Source organism: Calliopsis andreniformis, chromosome 5 (genome assembly GCF_051401765.1).
Source record: "Calliopsis andreniformis isolate RMS-2024a chromosome 5, iyCalAndr_principal, whole genome shotgun sequence".
Lineage (NCBI taxonomy): Eukaryota > Metazoa > Arthropoda > Insecta > Hymenoptera > Andrenidae > Calliopsis > Calliopsis andreniformis.
This window is the reverse complement of record NC_135066.1, coordinates 4,049,204-4,066,831: the sequence shown is the minus strand read 5'-3', so window position 1 is coordinate 4,066,831 and position 17,628 is coordinate 4,049,204. Positions and strand designations below refer to the sequence as shown.

The 17,628-nt window shown below is 46.1% G+C and overlaps 1 protein-coding gene across 1 annotated transcript in view; it reads left to right on the top strand.

Moving 5' to 3' along the window:
- The window catches only part of LOC143179414 (uncharacterized), a 137,428-nt gene that overhangs the window by 86,299 nt on the left and 33,501 nt on the right, over nucleotides 1–17,628 (top strand). Inside the window, exons 2-4 of the mRNA XM_076378629.1 lie at nucleotides 8,970–9,160; nucleotides 10,614–10,803; nucleotides 16,805–17,413. Of these exons, the coding sequence (XP_076234744.1) occupies nucleotides 8,970–9,160; nucleotides 10,614–10,803; nucleotides 16,805–17,413 (990 nt within the window). The remainder of the gene's footprint in view (nucleotides 1–8,969; nucleotides 9,161–10,613; nucleotides 10,804–16,804; nucleotides 17,414–17,628) is intronic.

Here is a 17,628-nt window from a genome sequence, read left to right as displayed (position 1 = left end):
TGCTGTGTAACGAAAGCATATCAAATCAGAAGAAACTAACTATAGGTATGGAAGGATCACTCACAGAATTTACCGTGATTTTAATCATTCTTCACTCCATTCAAAAAGTTTTCCCCACAACATCTCCTAATAGTACAAGTAAATTTTCAAATTTTTGAATTTTTAAATTTTCAAACTTTTGAATTTTTAAGTTTTCAAATTTTTGAATTTTTAAATTTTCAAATGATTGTCAGTTCCTGGCTGACAACTATTATATTGTTAAATTGTTGATATATGGATTTTGCGCCTAATACAGAATTCAGTATCACTAAACTGCCATAAGTAGAAGGATTGGCTAAAGTACGAGCATGTATTTCATTCAGAAGAGTCGGAACTATTAAAAGGATATTGTATAGAGCAAGCATACATATAGTATCACAAATACATAGAAAGCTGCTCTCAAGAGCAAATGTCATACTTCTTCCTCTTTTCGTCTCTATTTTATTTGGATGAGAAGAAACAGAGGGAAGCGTACAGAGAGAAAGGCATACGCTGCTCCCGGCATTTACCGTCGCAACTTCCTTTCCATCGGGGATTAAGCTCTCAGGGAAGTCGTAACTCCTGGAATCTTCGAGGAAATTCAGGGAACTGCTTTCCGTAGAAGCGTCTCTGTACACAGAGCTCAGGTTACCATCGTTGTGCTAGTGTTCACCCTACGTAGGCAATTACAAGAATACACGAGCGAGGACTCCCGTTTATCGGACATCGAATGCTTTGCTCTTCTTCTTTAGCACGAATTTCCTTTGGTTACCTTCATCCTGCCCTCGCTGGACTTTCTTCTCCTTGTTTCGTTTCCTGAACGAGCCGCGCCCATCGACCGATTAATCAGAGATACGTTTCAATGTGTGCTCAAGCTACGAGTAACCTGAAACTCGAACTCGATCGATCCTGCGATCTCAGAAACCCTGCTGCCAGTTAGGCAGTACCTACTGTTCGTATTTTATCTCTGCGCCCATATAAGACCATCTGCTGCATCACGATATGAAGATAGATTTTCCATCGATATCAAAGGACATTTCCATGGTAGCTTTCAGTGCAGATATAATGGTAAAAGTGTTGGTACGAAGTTGGTACGAAGAAAGTACTTCAGAGAAATGGTAGTCGTTCTTCCAATTCGCGACGCGAAGAAATATTTCACAAAGCTGCCTGCGAAACGTTCCCCGACGTGATCGCAAATTTGCATAACACTCCCAGCATCATGACACCTCATTGCATACAACCCGACGTGGCGGTCCGGTTGCTTAACTTCCTGAAAGTTCGTCGGTTTCCGGGCGTGTCTCTCAACCGGAAGACGAGGACACACGAGAGCGCTTCTCCTCCGCCTCTCGCGAAACGTTGAAACCGTTTATTCGCTTCCTCATTGTTTTCGGTGACATCGCCTACGTGTGCGACCGTGCCGCGCACTCTACCGTGCTGAAATTTACCAGAGCGTCTGCCTCTCCCGCAAACGCGCGCGTGATTAATTCCTTGAAGAAATTCACGCCCCTCTGGATCCGTGCTTTTCCAAGTTTTCCACGGATCAGCCAGTGTATTAACGAACGTGTTCGCCGAGGTACGTAGACGTTCTCCCATGGTTCAGCACGCCGTTCCCCTAAGTCTCAGCGAAGATTCACGCTGGGCTGTCTGAAGGGAAGGTACGAAGCTTCTTACCTCGGTAATGCACGGCTTCCCCTGCAGGAGGGGATGGCAGTTGCACGGGAGAATTCCGTGACCTGGTTGCAAAGGGCTATTACGTCGGTGCGCGAAGGCACGAGGAGCTTTTGTAAAAAGTAAATATCGAACAAGGGGGAAAGGAGTGAGTTAGAAGGGTGGTCGAGTATGATGAAATGCGAAAACGTAGTATCGTGCTTCTGCCTTTCTTCCATATGAAATAGTATCTCACCGTGTTTAGTTAAAAATTTGAACGACGAAAGAGAATCATTGACTTGCTACAATTTTCTCTATAAAGGAAGCTATTTTTGTTTGAACTGTCCGAGGTTCTGTCACGTTCACAGGACAATTAGGATGCATAGCGGTGCGTCAAAGTGCAGTAGCGATCATACACGTGTCTGGGACGCGTCGAATCGCTTCACGACGAAGCGGATTACCGCAAGATTGTTCATGAATATTTAGGAACTGGCGAGGCGCGGATAAAGGACCCGAGCCACGAGCCTCGAAATATCGTTGGGACGCGACAGGCCTCGCGATGAAGCTGAGCGATTTACGCGTGTAATTTTACGACCATCGAAATTCACAGAGCTGATCGACAGTAGTAAATTTAGGATGATAACGACAGTCGAAGCCGAGAACGATCGATACCTGTTTGTCGTTGGATCGTTTTACGACCCGTTATCCTTAATGCGGCTTTGTGATCAATTTTGTCGGCGCAACTCTAATATTTTTGCATTTTAGAATCGCAAGAAGCTGGCTTATAGGCTACGAGTAATCGATAAGTACTATGACATATTATATAATATGTATAAAGACAGTTTTATTCCGGGTGAAATTAAAAACATGCTATTTTAGTTTCTGAAACTACCAAGTATTATACCAATCAAGCTGAGCGAGACGAAACCCATTAAATTGTCGAACAGTGCATAAACGCGTAGGAAAAGGCAGTGCTCCGTTATCGGAGCGACAGAATCGCGGGAAATCGAAGAGAGCAACGGCCCTCAGACGTAATTGAAATCGTTTTACTGTCGCGCTCGTTAACGCTAATTCCAGACTCTCTATCCGCGCGAGCAAAGAGTTCTCTCTTAATCAAATAGCCCTGTAATAATCTGAGTACCGATCTCTCTTTAATTGCTCCGAGCGTTCTCTCTCTTTCTCGGCGAACTGCAGCAACTGCGCTCCATCCCCTCGACGTAAAAAGAAGGAAAAGTGGCTATCATTATTTCGCTGATTTTTCGTTCTCTCGTCTGACCAACTTTGCTAATTACCAGAGGGGGATGCGCGAAGATCCGTTAATATTGTTCGCGTAGTTCCTGCATTGACGAATGATCGAAAAAAATTAGCAGAGAAAGATCGAGGATGGACGGCGCAATAAATTCACGTGGAGAAATGTTTAATCAGCGAGCGCGGGGACGATGTTGTGCGGTGGACGACGATGCGTCTTCCCCTCAAAAATTATTTCAACGACTTTGCCCCAATTTCTGATAGAATAGATTCCCTGGCCATTTTAAACGATATTTACGATCGGTCGCTCGGTTGGCCCGAAATTATGTGGGCCAACGAATAGCTCGTGAATCCTGAAATTCGCGGCAACCGGAATGACGGAGTAAACGACGTTTCCGGTTACATGCACGTAACACGATTGTTACGGACGTAGTAAAATATACGGGAGACCTACTCCCCTCACTTCGCGTCTCATTCGCAAACACCGACCGCGCAATTTTTCCTGGCGAATTCCAACGCGCCAGACTCGCGTTAACATTTATCAAAACGCACGAAATTAATTTGCTTTCCTGTAGAATTTTTGCCAGAGGCGCGTCTTCCAGAGCTGCTCTCTTTCGCTCAGTGTCGAACGAGTCCGTTTCCCAGGACGAGGAGGATAAATTGGAGGCAATGAAACTGCTCGCGAACGTTTTCGCTGAAAGAAATATCGAGAGACGGGCGGCGGGACTTAGAAGGTTTCGTGGTAGACAGAGAGGGAGTGTCAATTGTTTCTCACGAAACAGAAGGTCGGGCTTTTCGAGCTTGCACGACCGGTCTGACCAGCGCAGACATGGGCGGACCTGTATCGCAGGCCCATTTGTTTCCACGACGTTGAAAAATGTCGTTTCTTTCGGGTGGCTCGCTAGCTGCTTGGGTCAATGTCTCGACGGTACATAAATACGCGGGTTTCTGAATCACGCGTACGTGTCTCACCCACGAATTGCACGCAACACCTGTGTACGCGCAGGAGTTGACAAATGGGGGAGAGATTTCGGCATGAGTGCATTGGAGCTCGTGAAAGAGTACGTATATTTGGGAAGTATAGCGAAAAGTTCAACAGAGACGTTTTAAGCCATGGTTGTTAGAGTGGCAGAGGAATAGTCTGAAACTTTGAGAAAGGTTAGAAATGAATTACGATAATCGAATTTTGAGAATTAGGCACAGAGCTGTCAATGTGTCCTCGCTTTGTAAGGGGAACTCTCAGAAACACAGACTCAGCGTAAGTTAGCTATAGGAGATATTTGTCTGCACATTACGTGTATTGAAAGTAATACGATGCACTCGTAAATCAATAGGCATTTAGAGGAATATTTTTATGACTTTTATCTTTTACGAGCTGCTCAACACTCAACACTCTTGCTTTATGAATTCAAGCGTTAAGTTCACAGATAATAAACGGGTGACATATCGGAGCAGTTTTTATATCGTATTGATTCTAATGCCTCGTTCAAATTAGTCAAGGTACTTGAGTGCAAGCCATTAAAATTCAAATACAAATTAGGACCACTTTACCAATGTAAACCTGTTTTATTTGACTTGAAATAGACGCTAATCAAGTTTCAAGTGTCGATCCACCTGAGTCAAGTTACTTGACTAATCTGAACGAGACATAAGTGGTCCTCGCAATTTTAATCCGTTAGTACAAGGATCTTCAAAACATATTTCAGGAAGCCATGTTTCGAATCAACTCCTCTACTTCCTCTCTAACATTCTTTCTAAGCCCTATTATGCAGCAAAGGTAATCGAATATTTTCCTCCTCAAATCACGTACAATCAACAACGACATTAATTCGCCGCGTTGTTCCGGCCAGTATAACGCGCTGCCGTTTTCCGTCCGATTTATTGGCTAATCCGATATTTATTGGACGCAAGGCCAATTTCCAATTTACGCAGTGGTTAACTGCCACAGCCAGCGTCGGCACGTTAACTGCCGACGCGCCCAACTGCACCCACCAACAGGCTTACCGTTATATCCGGTTTAATTGGATCGGGATTAAATTAACTTCCGGCAGTGATGGAACTTTAACGCGCGGGGAGATTCCTCCGAAGCGCGTCGCACCCTTGTCGTATTCGAGCATCGATCCCCAGCCCCCTTCGGCTCGTCCTTCGAACGTCACACCTTTGTTCGCCGATTTTGATAGCCGATTCACCGCGGCCGCCATAATTTTGTCCGCCATTGTGTCCCGCGAGGCATTGTTCTCCTTGCCGGATCCTTTTGTTTCGCGGCTAGATTTATTCCCCTAGTGCGGTTAATTACCTCAACCGAATCATAGTAATGTATCGTTGATTCGCGCGCGATTTTTGCGACACCAGGAAAAGCAGGCAATTAAGATGATTACGCAAGGCAATTCGTTTTGTCTGTTCCGCCAGCAGCTTTTTCACTATGAATCGCCCTTCTTTGCGCGTGGAATATTGAACCAACCGCTCGACTATTAACTAGAGATTATTTCATCCCATTGATTGGTGAAATCGATGTTAATTGCCGGCTGCAATCTTTATTTCATTCGAAGTGTGCAACTATTGGGAAACGTTCAGCCGAGTGCAAGCTTGGCTGAAATTACAATTAGTCTTGTAATTCAATTTGCCGTGCGATGACAAGCAACGAAATCGCCGTTCGGCGCGCGCTACTATTTGTCCCGCGGATGGGTGATGAAAAATTAACGGACACAACGCCGATACGCGTGGGAGGGTAACGCGATTAAACGCAGGTGAGAGGGTGTGTATACAGCTGACGAAGGAAGCTCGTAACGACAAATTTGTCGACTGATTCGCAGCAAATTCGTGGACTTAACCCTGCCTTTGCATTTCTGAGAACCTCGAGTTCGATGATTCCTGAGGCCAACGTTCCAATTCGCGACGTTCTCGTAAATTGCTCGAAGTCTCGCAATGGAGATAATTGAACGGCGCAACAGCATACTCCTTCCCTATCTCGCACACATAGTTGGCGCGAGACTAGAACACCCTAATGACGTATTTGGCCCAAAGTTACCCTCGGCGTATTACACGGTATAGGGTACACCGTTGACAAGCACCAAGACGCGCGATTTCCGTAATCCGTCGAGGGAAACCCTTTGTCTGCGTGCGCTAAGACGACGCGTGTCTCTATCGAACACTCGGAAGCCCTTTGTCGTCTGCAGCAGAAATTACCTCGAATTAATGCCACCGGCTTTCCTGAACACATCTTTCGAACCCCTGCGCATTCTCGTCTGCTCGCGTCATCGAGCTTCCGAGTCGCGGCAGTTTTCGACCCATTGTTCCAGGAACTCGAGCATTGTCTGCCGCTGGCATTCGTCCCCCCGCGTTGGGGTCGTGCTAGAATATTTTTCAACGAGGGAGTCGTATGGATTTTGCGAAAAAATATTGGGAGGAGGAGTTTTTACGTCAGAGTGGATTGAGTAGTGAGCAGAGGCACGATCGAGTAATGAAATTCATGAAAGCAGAGGGTAATGTACTGTGAAAAGGAATAGATTTGAAAGAAACAGTCTAGAGAGATATTGAGGTCAACAACGGGGGTTGTGGGTACGGTAGGAAATGGAAATAGGCTACGATGTTGTGATGTCAAGTGGTTGTTCAGTTAATATCGAATGTAAATCAAAGAGGAAAAAATTCGTGGATTTGCTGAGGGTTGCTGGATAAGATGAATTTGTTGAATACATTACTCGTGAACTAGGACCTAGAACTTGAAACACATAAAAGAATTAGGACAATTTGAAAATTTAAAAATTTGAAAATTTGAAAATTTGAAAATTTGAAAGTTTGAAAGTTTGAACATTTGAAAATTTGAAAGTTTGAAAGTTTGAAAGTTTGAAAATTTGAAAATTTGAAAATTTAAAAATTTTAAAACTTGAAAAGTTGAAAATTTGAAATACTTCATCAAATTTTTTGTTTCAAATTGTCAATTTTCTAGAATCCTCTGATATTGAGCCGATCCGTAATTGGATCGATGGGTGTAGGCCAACGAAAGCCAGAACAGGATTAATAGCCAGCAGTAATGTGATTAGTAGGTTTAATCACCGCACGTGCCATCGAATCTTGCCAGTTTCGCTCAAAATAAAACGATTCTCGCGGTTTGATGATAATCAACCCAAGTCTTGAGAAAATCTCACCTCTAATTGTCGTTAGAGGCGCTCGTTAAACGTGCTGGGAACGACAGCGAAGGAAAAGTTCCGTCTTCTCGCGTATTGAATTAAAACAGTCTTTATCTTTTCTAATAGAAGTCGCCTGAAAAGCAGGATTCGTTATCTCCATAATTGCGCGCCAGCAACAACGTCGACCCAAAACTTTCATCGGTCATTCTCGTCCGCAGTTTTATCGAATGCGCAGAATAGTCGTGTGCCGTATCTTCGTCACGATAAAAGTAGTCCACGATCAAGGGGGTGGCCCGAAACAAAACAGTTAATCCGTGTTGTCGAGCGGCTTGCTTCAGTTAGACTTGTTAGACCAAGAAACAAGTGCATTCATTCCACGTTGATTCGATAACTCGTCCTTTTTTGCAATCTCCTTTGACTCTCTCTCTTCTGTCCCTGAATGCAGACTTGTTCTCGACCCACGTTCCTCGAATCAACCCGTTTTCCCTTCGCTTTTAGTCGACCTCACCCTATCTCCCATTCGGGTCGCGTTTTCCGGCGTTTAATTATTTCTCCCTCGCTCCCTTTCTGACCCACACTGTGACTCTCTGCGTGGGTGCCCCCAAGTATCCAGCGAGACAACGACATCAGCCCTTCCTGACAAAACACTGTATGGAAAGGCAATATGTACCCAAACGTATAGATCAAGTGAAAAATCTCTGTCGGAAGTGAATCTGAAATTGATCAGATATACTAAGGGGAAAATCTCCGTGATGGCGTGATGAAAGGCGTCAAGTAAAGATCGCGGAGAATCGTTTCCGGGAACGATCCCGAGGGTCGTCCCCTCGAAGTTGTAAATTCGATTCGTCTTCCATCGCCGCGGGCAGAACCCTAGGAAGCTGGTAGTCTTTCTGGGGGCAACTAATTTCGATAAGTCGATCGAGCACAGCTATCCGTCCGAGAGTTTCCCAGCTCCATATCGGACACGTTTCAGCTTGGACGAAAAAAAGGAGCATGGAAACGAACGCGAAGGAAAGTACGTAGGAGAGAAAATCGAAGGGGAAGAAAACCTGTTACGGCGTGTCCAGGGGAGAGAATTGGTCGCTGGGTAAAAGCTGCAGCGGAAAAAGTGAAACGAAAGGCACTCGCCCAGAGTTTTCTCCGTTTTTTGATCGACTTATCTTCGGTCACGTAGCGGCTGAGGAGCGTTACGATCGAAAGGCTGCCTTTATCGCTGACCGTGAGCTCTTTCTTGCTCGCGATCGGCGACGTGACCGCGCCACTGCTCGATAGATCGCGGCAACAAAACCGGAGGGACAACGAAATGGGGCAGGGACAATTTATGCGACTGACCACGTCGACTATTGTCGTCGATCTATTCTGCCTAATGAATTCGTTTCTCGATAAAAGACCCATCTCGCCGACGTGATCAGCTGAATATAGAGTAGCGCAATTTTCAAGCATTTCGCTTCCGAAGAACTCTAAATAAACGAGAATAAAGGGTCTTCGAAGCAGGCTCTAGGTTTCTTAACTTTTATTAATCCAACCATACTATCAGTAATGCAAAACTTGGTCATGGCCTACTCTCGACCATTCATAAATCACCAGTCTTCCTTTTTCGTGAGGGATATTTCATTCAGCTCTGACACTGTGCTCCCGTTATTTCCAATAACGACCAATGAAAACATCTCAGTTAGAAAACCATAACTAACAATAACCACCATCTCGTGCCCCGTTGAATATAGAGCAGCTCCTTGGGAAATAAATTTCCAGCGACGTTTATTCGTCGAGGACATTCCGCAGGATCGGTATTTGAGCCGCGCGCGCCAGACGATGGAAGAGTATAATATACGAGCAGCGTATTGAGGCGACAGCAACATTCTAGGATAAAAAGAGAGATGAGTAGTCCGAGGGACCCACTAAAGCGGCTTTTCTCTTCTTTTGTTTCAGGAATTGGAGAGGAGTTATACCCTGTCGACCCCGGGGGGTAGCAGCCCCGTCTGCTGTCCGCCCTGCAGCCCTCCACCCGCGCCAGCCGCATACATATCGAGCGCACGTGCGTCCTCACGAAGACTCACTGCTGGAAGTGGAATCGGAGGGCCGCCCTCCCCGGACCGAGATCCCCTGGGAAGACTCTTAAGGTCAGTTCCATCCTCCCTACAAGAGACACTACCTTCCAACCTCTTGCTACTTGGCGAAACGTGAAATATGTTGCTCCATGGACAATTTGCTGCTCTAAGGAAGCCGCGAAACGTTGTTGTTTACTGCGGCTGAGTATAAAACGTCCTTTGTCACTGTCTGGCCACGAAAGGGGTGTATCTACTTAGATTCTGTTACCTGCTAATTTTTGCTACTTGAATGTTTCCATGCAATGACTCATATTTTATTGTAGTATATATTTTATTGTGTTACATGTGGTTGTCGCCACTGCATGTCAGCACCAATCAGTTGATGTAGTCATATTCGACCAAGTAGCAGGAATTTATGTAATCCGAGTTTATTATCGTGCCCGAGTAGGCTGATTTATTTCACTACGATCAGTTAGACAAGCATTTTTTCCGTCTGCTAATTTACAAGCCATATACAGTACCTGTCACGACTGACCATCACGGCAGTCAACAAGTTGATTCAGAGCCATTAAAGTCAGGATTTGAATAGCGTTCATCGCCGACAGTAAATCTGAGTGCAGGTTATCGTAAGAAACATAGGGCAAGCGCATAAAATCAGCAGCTGTTCCTTCGGTGGCAATCGTCTGGAAACCGTAAAGCTCTCGGAAGCAGTCCCCAGTCTCGCTTGATCCTTTCCACGCCTGATCACCTCTCTTCCTATGCTGCTTAAGATCATCAATCTTGGCTGGCGCACAACGAATGCATCATTCAACGCGAGACTGCCACTTAGCTTGACTACGGTTTCGTCGCTTGGGAAATTAACCAGTCGTTCGATAAGTGAGCCACTTCGGAGCAAGTACCCGCCGCCTCGGGCTGTAACTTGGATTAATTGGAATTTTAGCGGCGCGTTGTTTGAAAAGTTCGGTGCAAACGGTGACCGCGACGATGCTTTAAAAAAGCTGTCTGAGAGCGTTTAAAAGCGGTGGTTGAGAGCGCGACGATTTAGTGCAACTTTAATGGCGTGAAAAATTGATGCCGGCTTTAAGATTGAAATTGCTTGAGGTTTCTCAAAGAATTTTAGTAGCGGTAGCTTCGTTAACTTTTGAATCGATTAAAATCTTGATGAACCGAACTCGAGAAAAATTCTCAAAGGAATATGTACATACTGAAGTACCACACAATGGATGCTATTCCCTTTGTCAGGATGCATTATTTTTGTCGCGCCCTGCATTTTATTCCAGCTTTCTCCTTTGACACGCGCTCTTTCAAAGAAACTCCAGCAGAAAGGTATCGATAAACCGTCGAGAATCTCGCGAAACACGTAAACCAATCGCTCGATTATCGAATGTACATAAAGTACACCACTTATGAAATCTCTCGAGAATATGAAGCGTTCCATTAGAGTTTCACCTGCATAATTAAGCAAATTGAGAGATTCTGTGTAGTTGAGATAGCCGTGGTTAAACTCGAAACTCGCTGCTTGCAGATTCCTGAAGACCTTCTACAGAGAGCTCGGCACCCGTGATCCAGCCCATTTACCAGCCTGGGCGTCGCCTCTTCCGCTAGGCAGCCTCTGTCCAGCACACTTCCAGCCGCACCTGCAGCTGCTGCACAAGGGCGAACAGGAGCACAGGCTCGAGAATATCAAGCCCGACCAGATCTTCGCCCCCGTCAGAGTGAGTATCATAAATCATCCCGCGGAAGCGACTCCTCCTCTCTCTCGCGGGATGCCGCCAGTTCGTGTCGCTCGTAAAACTTGCGCGGCGAACAGTTTTCGCGACAGTGCAAGCCGCGGCGAGCGAAAGAAGGGCAGAGGAAGGGTCTCCCGGGAGGACATTTCTGATAAGAATCCCTGTCTGCTGGATTCTGCGGGATTCGCCGCTATAACGCGTGGAGCCCGAGTTCCTAACTCTTCCTCTCCTTAACTCTCATCTTCTTCCGCTTCTTGCGCCATTGTAACTTTTTCCTTCGGCGACCGTTACTTCCCCGACGAATAACGACTCGTCGGGTCTCGGAGTTTGTAGATTCGGCGGTTGATTGACGTCGAGTTAATGGAGAACGCGGGGATATTACTCGGACCCGTGTTGCACGCGGAAAGTTCCTGGTTCACCAGGTTCCTCCTTTATCAGTTGTACCAACAGAGGAGATCGTTCACCGCCGCTGGATTTGCATGATATCGACTACGTAATTGCGAAAGTCGAGGCTCCCCAGGACAGGCGGCGACGCGACGACGATTCCCCTCGCCGAAAACTTGCCGCGGCCGGAAACTTGGTGACGTCGCGTGAAAGCCAAGTTGATGGTTTCCGTCTCTGTCAGAGCTCGATGCTTCAGAGTTTCTTCGGCAACTCTGAACCGCAAGCATGTTGTCCTTCTTTCGACTTTGGCTGACTTGAGGATCATCGCCTTTCGTGATCCTATTGAATAACTAAAGCGATTGATTAGCTCCTTTGCTTCGTTTACCTTCATTGAAATTGGCAGAACGAGAGAATCAAGAGTAAGGAGGAGCGACGATGCCTGGAACCGAACCATAAACGAAACGCATTACCGTAATGGTGCACTTTCACGAAGTAGACAGAGGATGAACGAAAGTTGGCCACGAAGCCGAGAGTTTCGGATCGACGGACGAATCGACGAGAGAGGCGAGGCAGGGGTAGACAGAACGAAATTGGCCAGCATCGCGCGCAATATTTCAGCGTTCCCTTCAACATGGACGCGGTAAATTCGTTTCCGCCTTTGTTTCGAGTCCAGGCAGATTTCGACAGAGATTGTGTCTGGAGTTGGGCAGCGAGCGAGATGGAGCGAAGTGAAACGAGTTTAACCGCTCGAAAAAGAGGATAAAGAGGGCCTCAGCTTTTCCCTCGATCCTCGAAGAGCCCTGAAAAACCTTGGCCAGAATCGCTGTTCCTTCTGTCGATGTTTGTTGCCATGAAAGATGAATTCTCCACGGAGCGAAGCCGACAAATCACGTAGGAAGCTTCGATACGCTTCGCTTCCTGATCAAGGGAATTCTTTAGCGATCGAGGAAGAAGGTTTTCGAGCAGCCTCCCAAATGGAATCCGAAAGTCCGCTGCAATGTCCCGTTCGATTTCCGCTCGCTGTCCGGAAGACTGCAAGACTTCGCCAACATAGATTCGGTGTTTAGTCGAACGATGTGGAAAGACTTGGAAACTTTGCAGCAAACCTGCTGGAAAAAGGCAATTTTTCATTCTTGGAGTTCTGCCACGTAGGAACTTCTTGAGAAGTGCAAACTACAAGGAAGTTCAAATGAAGAAGGATTTTCAACGCGGGAAATGTAAATTCACCGGGGAATTATAGAGGAGTCCTTAACAATCGGAGAACAAATACCTCCGTCCTGAATCTCTCCCTGCAATTAAGGAATTCCACGAAAAATTCACTTCTCGCTGCAGAGTAGGGAATAAACGGATGAACGAGAAGAAACGTCTTACTGGCGAGTGTCGAGAACCAAAGACGATGGTCTTCAACCCCTTCGACGTTCTACCAGATAATATCTTTGACTGGAGTGTAGCCGCGGGAGCATAACTCTGTCGGTCCTCGAATAAAGAAGGTTTTAATCGTGGAGATGCGGACGATCGAGAAGGACTGCTTCTCTGGCTCGCGTAACGAGGCATTGTTCTGTCGTGGCTCGATAAGGTGGCCGACTTCGCTTCGTTAACGTTTCTCGAAAGGCTTTTTAATCCAGACGATGATAACTTCTAGGCGAAATGCGCGACCAGCGTCTGACTACTGAGCCTTTGTGTACAGAGTGACTCTCGAAATCGAGCCTCCCTTGAGTCCGACTCATTTAATTGCTTCGATACGTCAATTACTCCTTCGATCGTGATTATCCATTTTAACTTCATGTTCTGAAGATACTTTTTAAGCACCATTTACATGAAGATGCTGTTGAGAACTCTGCGGATACTTAAAGGTTCATTAATTAGTATTAATTTTCTCAAAAATTATGTGAAAAATATTTGTTCTTCCAACAACTCCGTATTTCGCAAGAACCGTTCGCGAAATCTGTTCGAGAAGATCGACGGATTTTCTGTCGATGATAGGAGCTGGTGGCAACTAAAGGAAACGTCTGCCCTCGATACGTCGTCCTGTGCGAAAATTACTTCCCCCTATTCCTCTGTTATTTCGCTGCATTCGGCGTGGGGCAGGTCGATAACACGGTCGCGTAACGGAGCCCCGAGAAGCAGACAATGCGCCACGTCGACCGGAAACGTGCACGTCGAAAAATGAGCCCCTGAACCATGTCACCCGGAACCTGGTCCGTGAAAAACGATGCGAAATGAGAGACACATGGGGGCGCAGAGTTCAAGCTTGCGACAAGAGTCACCCTACGTGGCTATTTTCAATTTCTCTGGACCTATACTGAGGAATCTTAATAATTCCATTAATACAGTCTGAAGCTGAAAGCCTGAGTTTCCTTAAAATTACAGAACTCAATATTCCCAGGCTCCAAACTAAAAAGAATCAGAGGACAAAGGACACGGTTCGGGTCAGCTTCTCAATGAACCCTCGACCACTCTCTTCACGGGCCAGCAATTCAAAGAACAAGCGACGAAGGAAGAATTATCGAGTAGCCTCGGATAGAATGTTCCCTCGAAAGCGCAGAACATGGCTTCTATAATCACGCAACGAAGAATTCCTCGTATAATAATGACTGCACCTCTGTATCGCGCGAAAACGTAGTACAAGAACGAACCGAGACGAAGATGTTCTCCCGAATGACCGACGTCCCAGGCGTCGACGTTCTCACCTCGAATATTATTTCCATTCTCTCGCCGAGCAGTGCTCAGAGAGCGCGAGCGTTCTTCCTCGATCTGGCCAACTGGAAGCGATTTCTTTGTCTTCGAGTTCTCGACGAGATACACACAGCGAGTAAGCGTCTTGGACACGCTCGTCGAAACATAGACATTGTTCCCACCTTTCACCTGTTGTCTCGGTGCTCGTGGACGAAAGCGTCATTATGGCTGTTTAGAGGCATATTTACTGACACGTAACCAGAGACGAGTAAATATGATGCAACGATACCAGAGACCTCTTGGGTCAAATTGATAAGCTTCTTTTGTTTGCGATGAGATATTCTGACAGTGGCATGAGCATTTGACACCTCTATTGTTTCTTGCTTGAATGCTGTCGATGTGATCGACGCTGATATGGAGCCAATTGGGAGCTGCGATTTAACCTTATCAGTTCACCATCGATTATGGTTCATTTTAGGCTGTTACAGATTCTGGAGACCGTAAACTGTGTAGGTAATTTGTTTATTAAAAATCTGATATAGCGTGTTTAACAGAGATGAGTGTGTTGTGAAAGTGTCGGTGAAGCTGAGTCTGTAGAAAGCTTGCAAGGCTTGGTAGAGATCGCCGACAAGGTTACTCTGTTATTTATCTTCAGCGCAAAGGGGAGAAAACAGCTCGAAGCTATTCTCTATTCGCACTAGGAATACGTGACGCCGTTCCTGGGACGAGACGTTTTATTCTTGAGATTTATAGGAGTGCAATTCGTTTGCTGCTTGGCGACATGTTTATTTCCAGCTTTTTCATTTCATTCCTGCTTTTCCTTAGAATCCGGAAAATTAATCTTCGTCGTTGGCCCTTTACTTACGTCGAAGTATCAAAGTTTTAACAAAACTTTAATTTATAAAATTGATGTCGTGACATGCGATCCGAATGGCAACTTGAAAAGGTTTAAAATCGATATTTCATGTATTAAAAAAAATAGGCATGGAAGCCCTCTGCATGTTATTGGTAATATGTACTTCATGTTATGAATATTTTTGCATACGCCATGAACACCGTGTTAATGAGGTTACCTGATTTACTATAATGGATATACATTTCATTGAAACAGAAGCTATTGTAATGGATACAACTGTGCTATTGTTGGGGATAGCGGAGTTGGAACAGGTTTGGTGAATGAACAAAATGTATTACGTTAGAAAATCATAATGCTCATTGTGCAGTAAATATTAGTAATATACATGGAATTATGAACCTTTGAACCACCAGGAAGCAAAGAAAAGTGTCAAGTTCAAGAGACCTAGATACCTCTGGAATCTGTTAAACAGATTCGACTGTCTAATGGTCCTTCTACAACACAAGTAGATCCATAACTTCATCTACAGTGCACTTGGAGATACATTCACATTGAACAGACGATACCAGCGCTAAAATATGGAAGGTCTCGGGCCACTGAGTCCAGTAGAACAAGTAGGAAACCTAAGTCATAATATAGTGGAGATTCACATGGTCTGCTCTGATGGAGACGGAGTACAGGACCAAGTAATAGACCGTAAGGGGTCTGAGATCGCAGAGGTAATGGATCACAGGAGACTCAGAGTCTCCTGCGGTGAAGCTGTTACGCAGCGGAGCATGGAAGGCTTGGGACCGCAGGGTCCTTCATAATGGAGGGCTTACCAAGATAACGCGATAATAAAAATAGGACCTGAGCACAATAGGAAAGTAGAGATGCGCTTCGATATCAAATCTGTATCAAATTTCCACCAGCTGTTTGATTCCCCATCCCCAGTTGAAATCACGACAGAAACTAATTTCTCATGAGTCACATTTTTGTAAAGACCAACAATCTTGCGTCTTCAGCTATAAGATCACGTACGAACAACATCGTTAACGAGCTCCAAGAACGTGATGGATGATCATCACGGTATCGGCAAACAATCTGAACGTCTGGCTCGATAATCGTAATCCGCTGAAGACAGACGTCCCGCCGACGTCTCTCCGCGATAATCTGTTCCATAAGCAAGACGCATCGACTCGACGTCGTAACGTTCCGCTACGGGATCGATAAGCTGTCCTAGGTCGTAACGCTACTGTTTAACGAATCATTCGCGCTCAATTTATTAGCTTCAACCAGGCAGCACGTTATAAATTTCGTAAACAATGAGCGAACCACGTGCCTGCGCGTACTAACTACAATTAGTGAAAATAGTTCCACGAAAACACTGATTAAACTCGTTCTCGAAGCGGAAGAGTCACGGGGAGGAGTTCCCCATTCATTTCATAGTTCGACAGAAAATTTGTATTTCTACGTGAAAATTGCTCGCCTGGCAATTAAAACTCGCGAAGTCTTGTTAGTGGAGTTTGGAGCGCTGTACAGAAGCGTACGTCGAAGGGTTTTGGAAATGAGAAGGATTTTTTATTAATTACAATATTTCACAGAGTTGTATATTTTAAGTTGTTAATCAACATTGCTTTGCAGAGATATGATTCTCGTAAATGTAGAAGGGAAAAGGAGCAACGTATTCTTCTCACTGTTCCTTTCGTTATTTCTTAACGAATCCCACGCTCGACGCCGCCAGAATTCAAAGAAATTAAGACTCCCGCGCCGCGTTGGTGCGATGAATTACGAACAGTTTTCCCGTATACCGGAAGCTCAGAGATAGACAAGCGTACCAGCAAAAAGGAGAAAAGTTAGCGACTCCGTGACCAGCTTCTTAGATACGTCTCGGTTTCCCGATCCCCAGCCGACAACCAATTAGAACTTAGAACCTCTCGCCTGAACCATTAATCCCATTCGACCGAACGGCTATTTCTCTAACCCCACCACTCGGCCCCTCCATCCGCTGCTGCGCAATATATTCCATAAACCCTCTGCATATTCATACCACGATGCGACGCCTAACAAAACACTGGCATTAAATTTCAGTTAAGCGATGGCACAGTTTCCGAAGCGCCGCGACGCGTGGCGATCGAGGGCGGTCCTGGAAGTGGAAGAACGACCCTCTGTCTTCGACTCCTCCACCAGTGGGCCATCCAAGGCGACGGCCCAGCCTTGGCCTTCATCGTTCCCCTCAGAGAGCTCCGTGGAAGCCCAGTGATGAATTATTTGTCCCGAGAGCTCTTCCCTAGGACAGCAGCCATCGGCGACGCGGTTGCTCAGGTCTGGCGCACCCTCCACTTAATGGAGGATCGCGTCCTCTTCATTCTGGACGGCTACGACGAGTGCGTGGGCGGCAGAGCGTCCCTGGCCGACGCTGTAGACCTCCTGGAAGGACGCCTGTTCCCCGACGCGAGGATCCTGGTCACTTGCTCGCCGAGCAACTCCGCCGCCCTGTCGCCGCTCGTTCAGAGGAGGATCCATCTAGCTGGCCTCGAGTGGCTGCATGTCGAGAGGCTCTGTGTCGCGTATTTCATTCACAACGATATCGCCGAGAAAGCCTGCGAGTTCCTCGAGGCATTGAACGTGCAACCACAAACCGTCAAGCAGCTGGGTCAGCATCCTCTCGGCTGGATTATGCTATGCTGCTTGTACCAGGTATTCACTGCGTCCTGACGAGATAATTGCACGCTTTCAGCTTTAGTTACTAAGGGAGACTGCGACCTGGAGAAGTTTGCCGCGAGATGCAGAAGTAAATAGGTATCAGCGTAATTCCGTAATTAATAATTGTAGACCTCATCCGGAAGATGCTTGTCCAGGTCACGACCTCCCCTCGTTAAAGTTATCTACCTGATGGAGCCTGGCAGGGCATC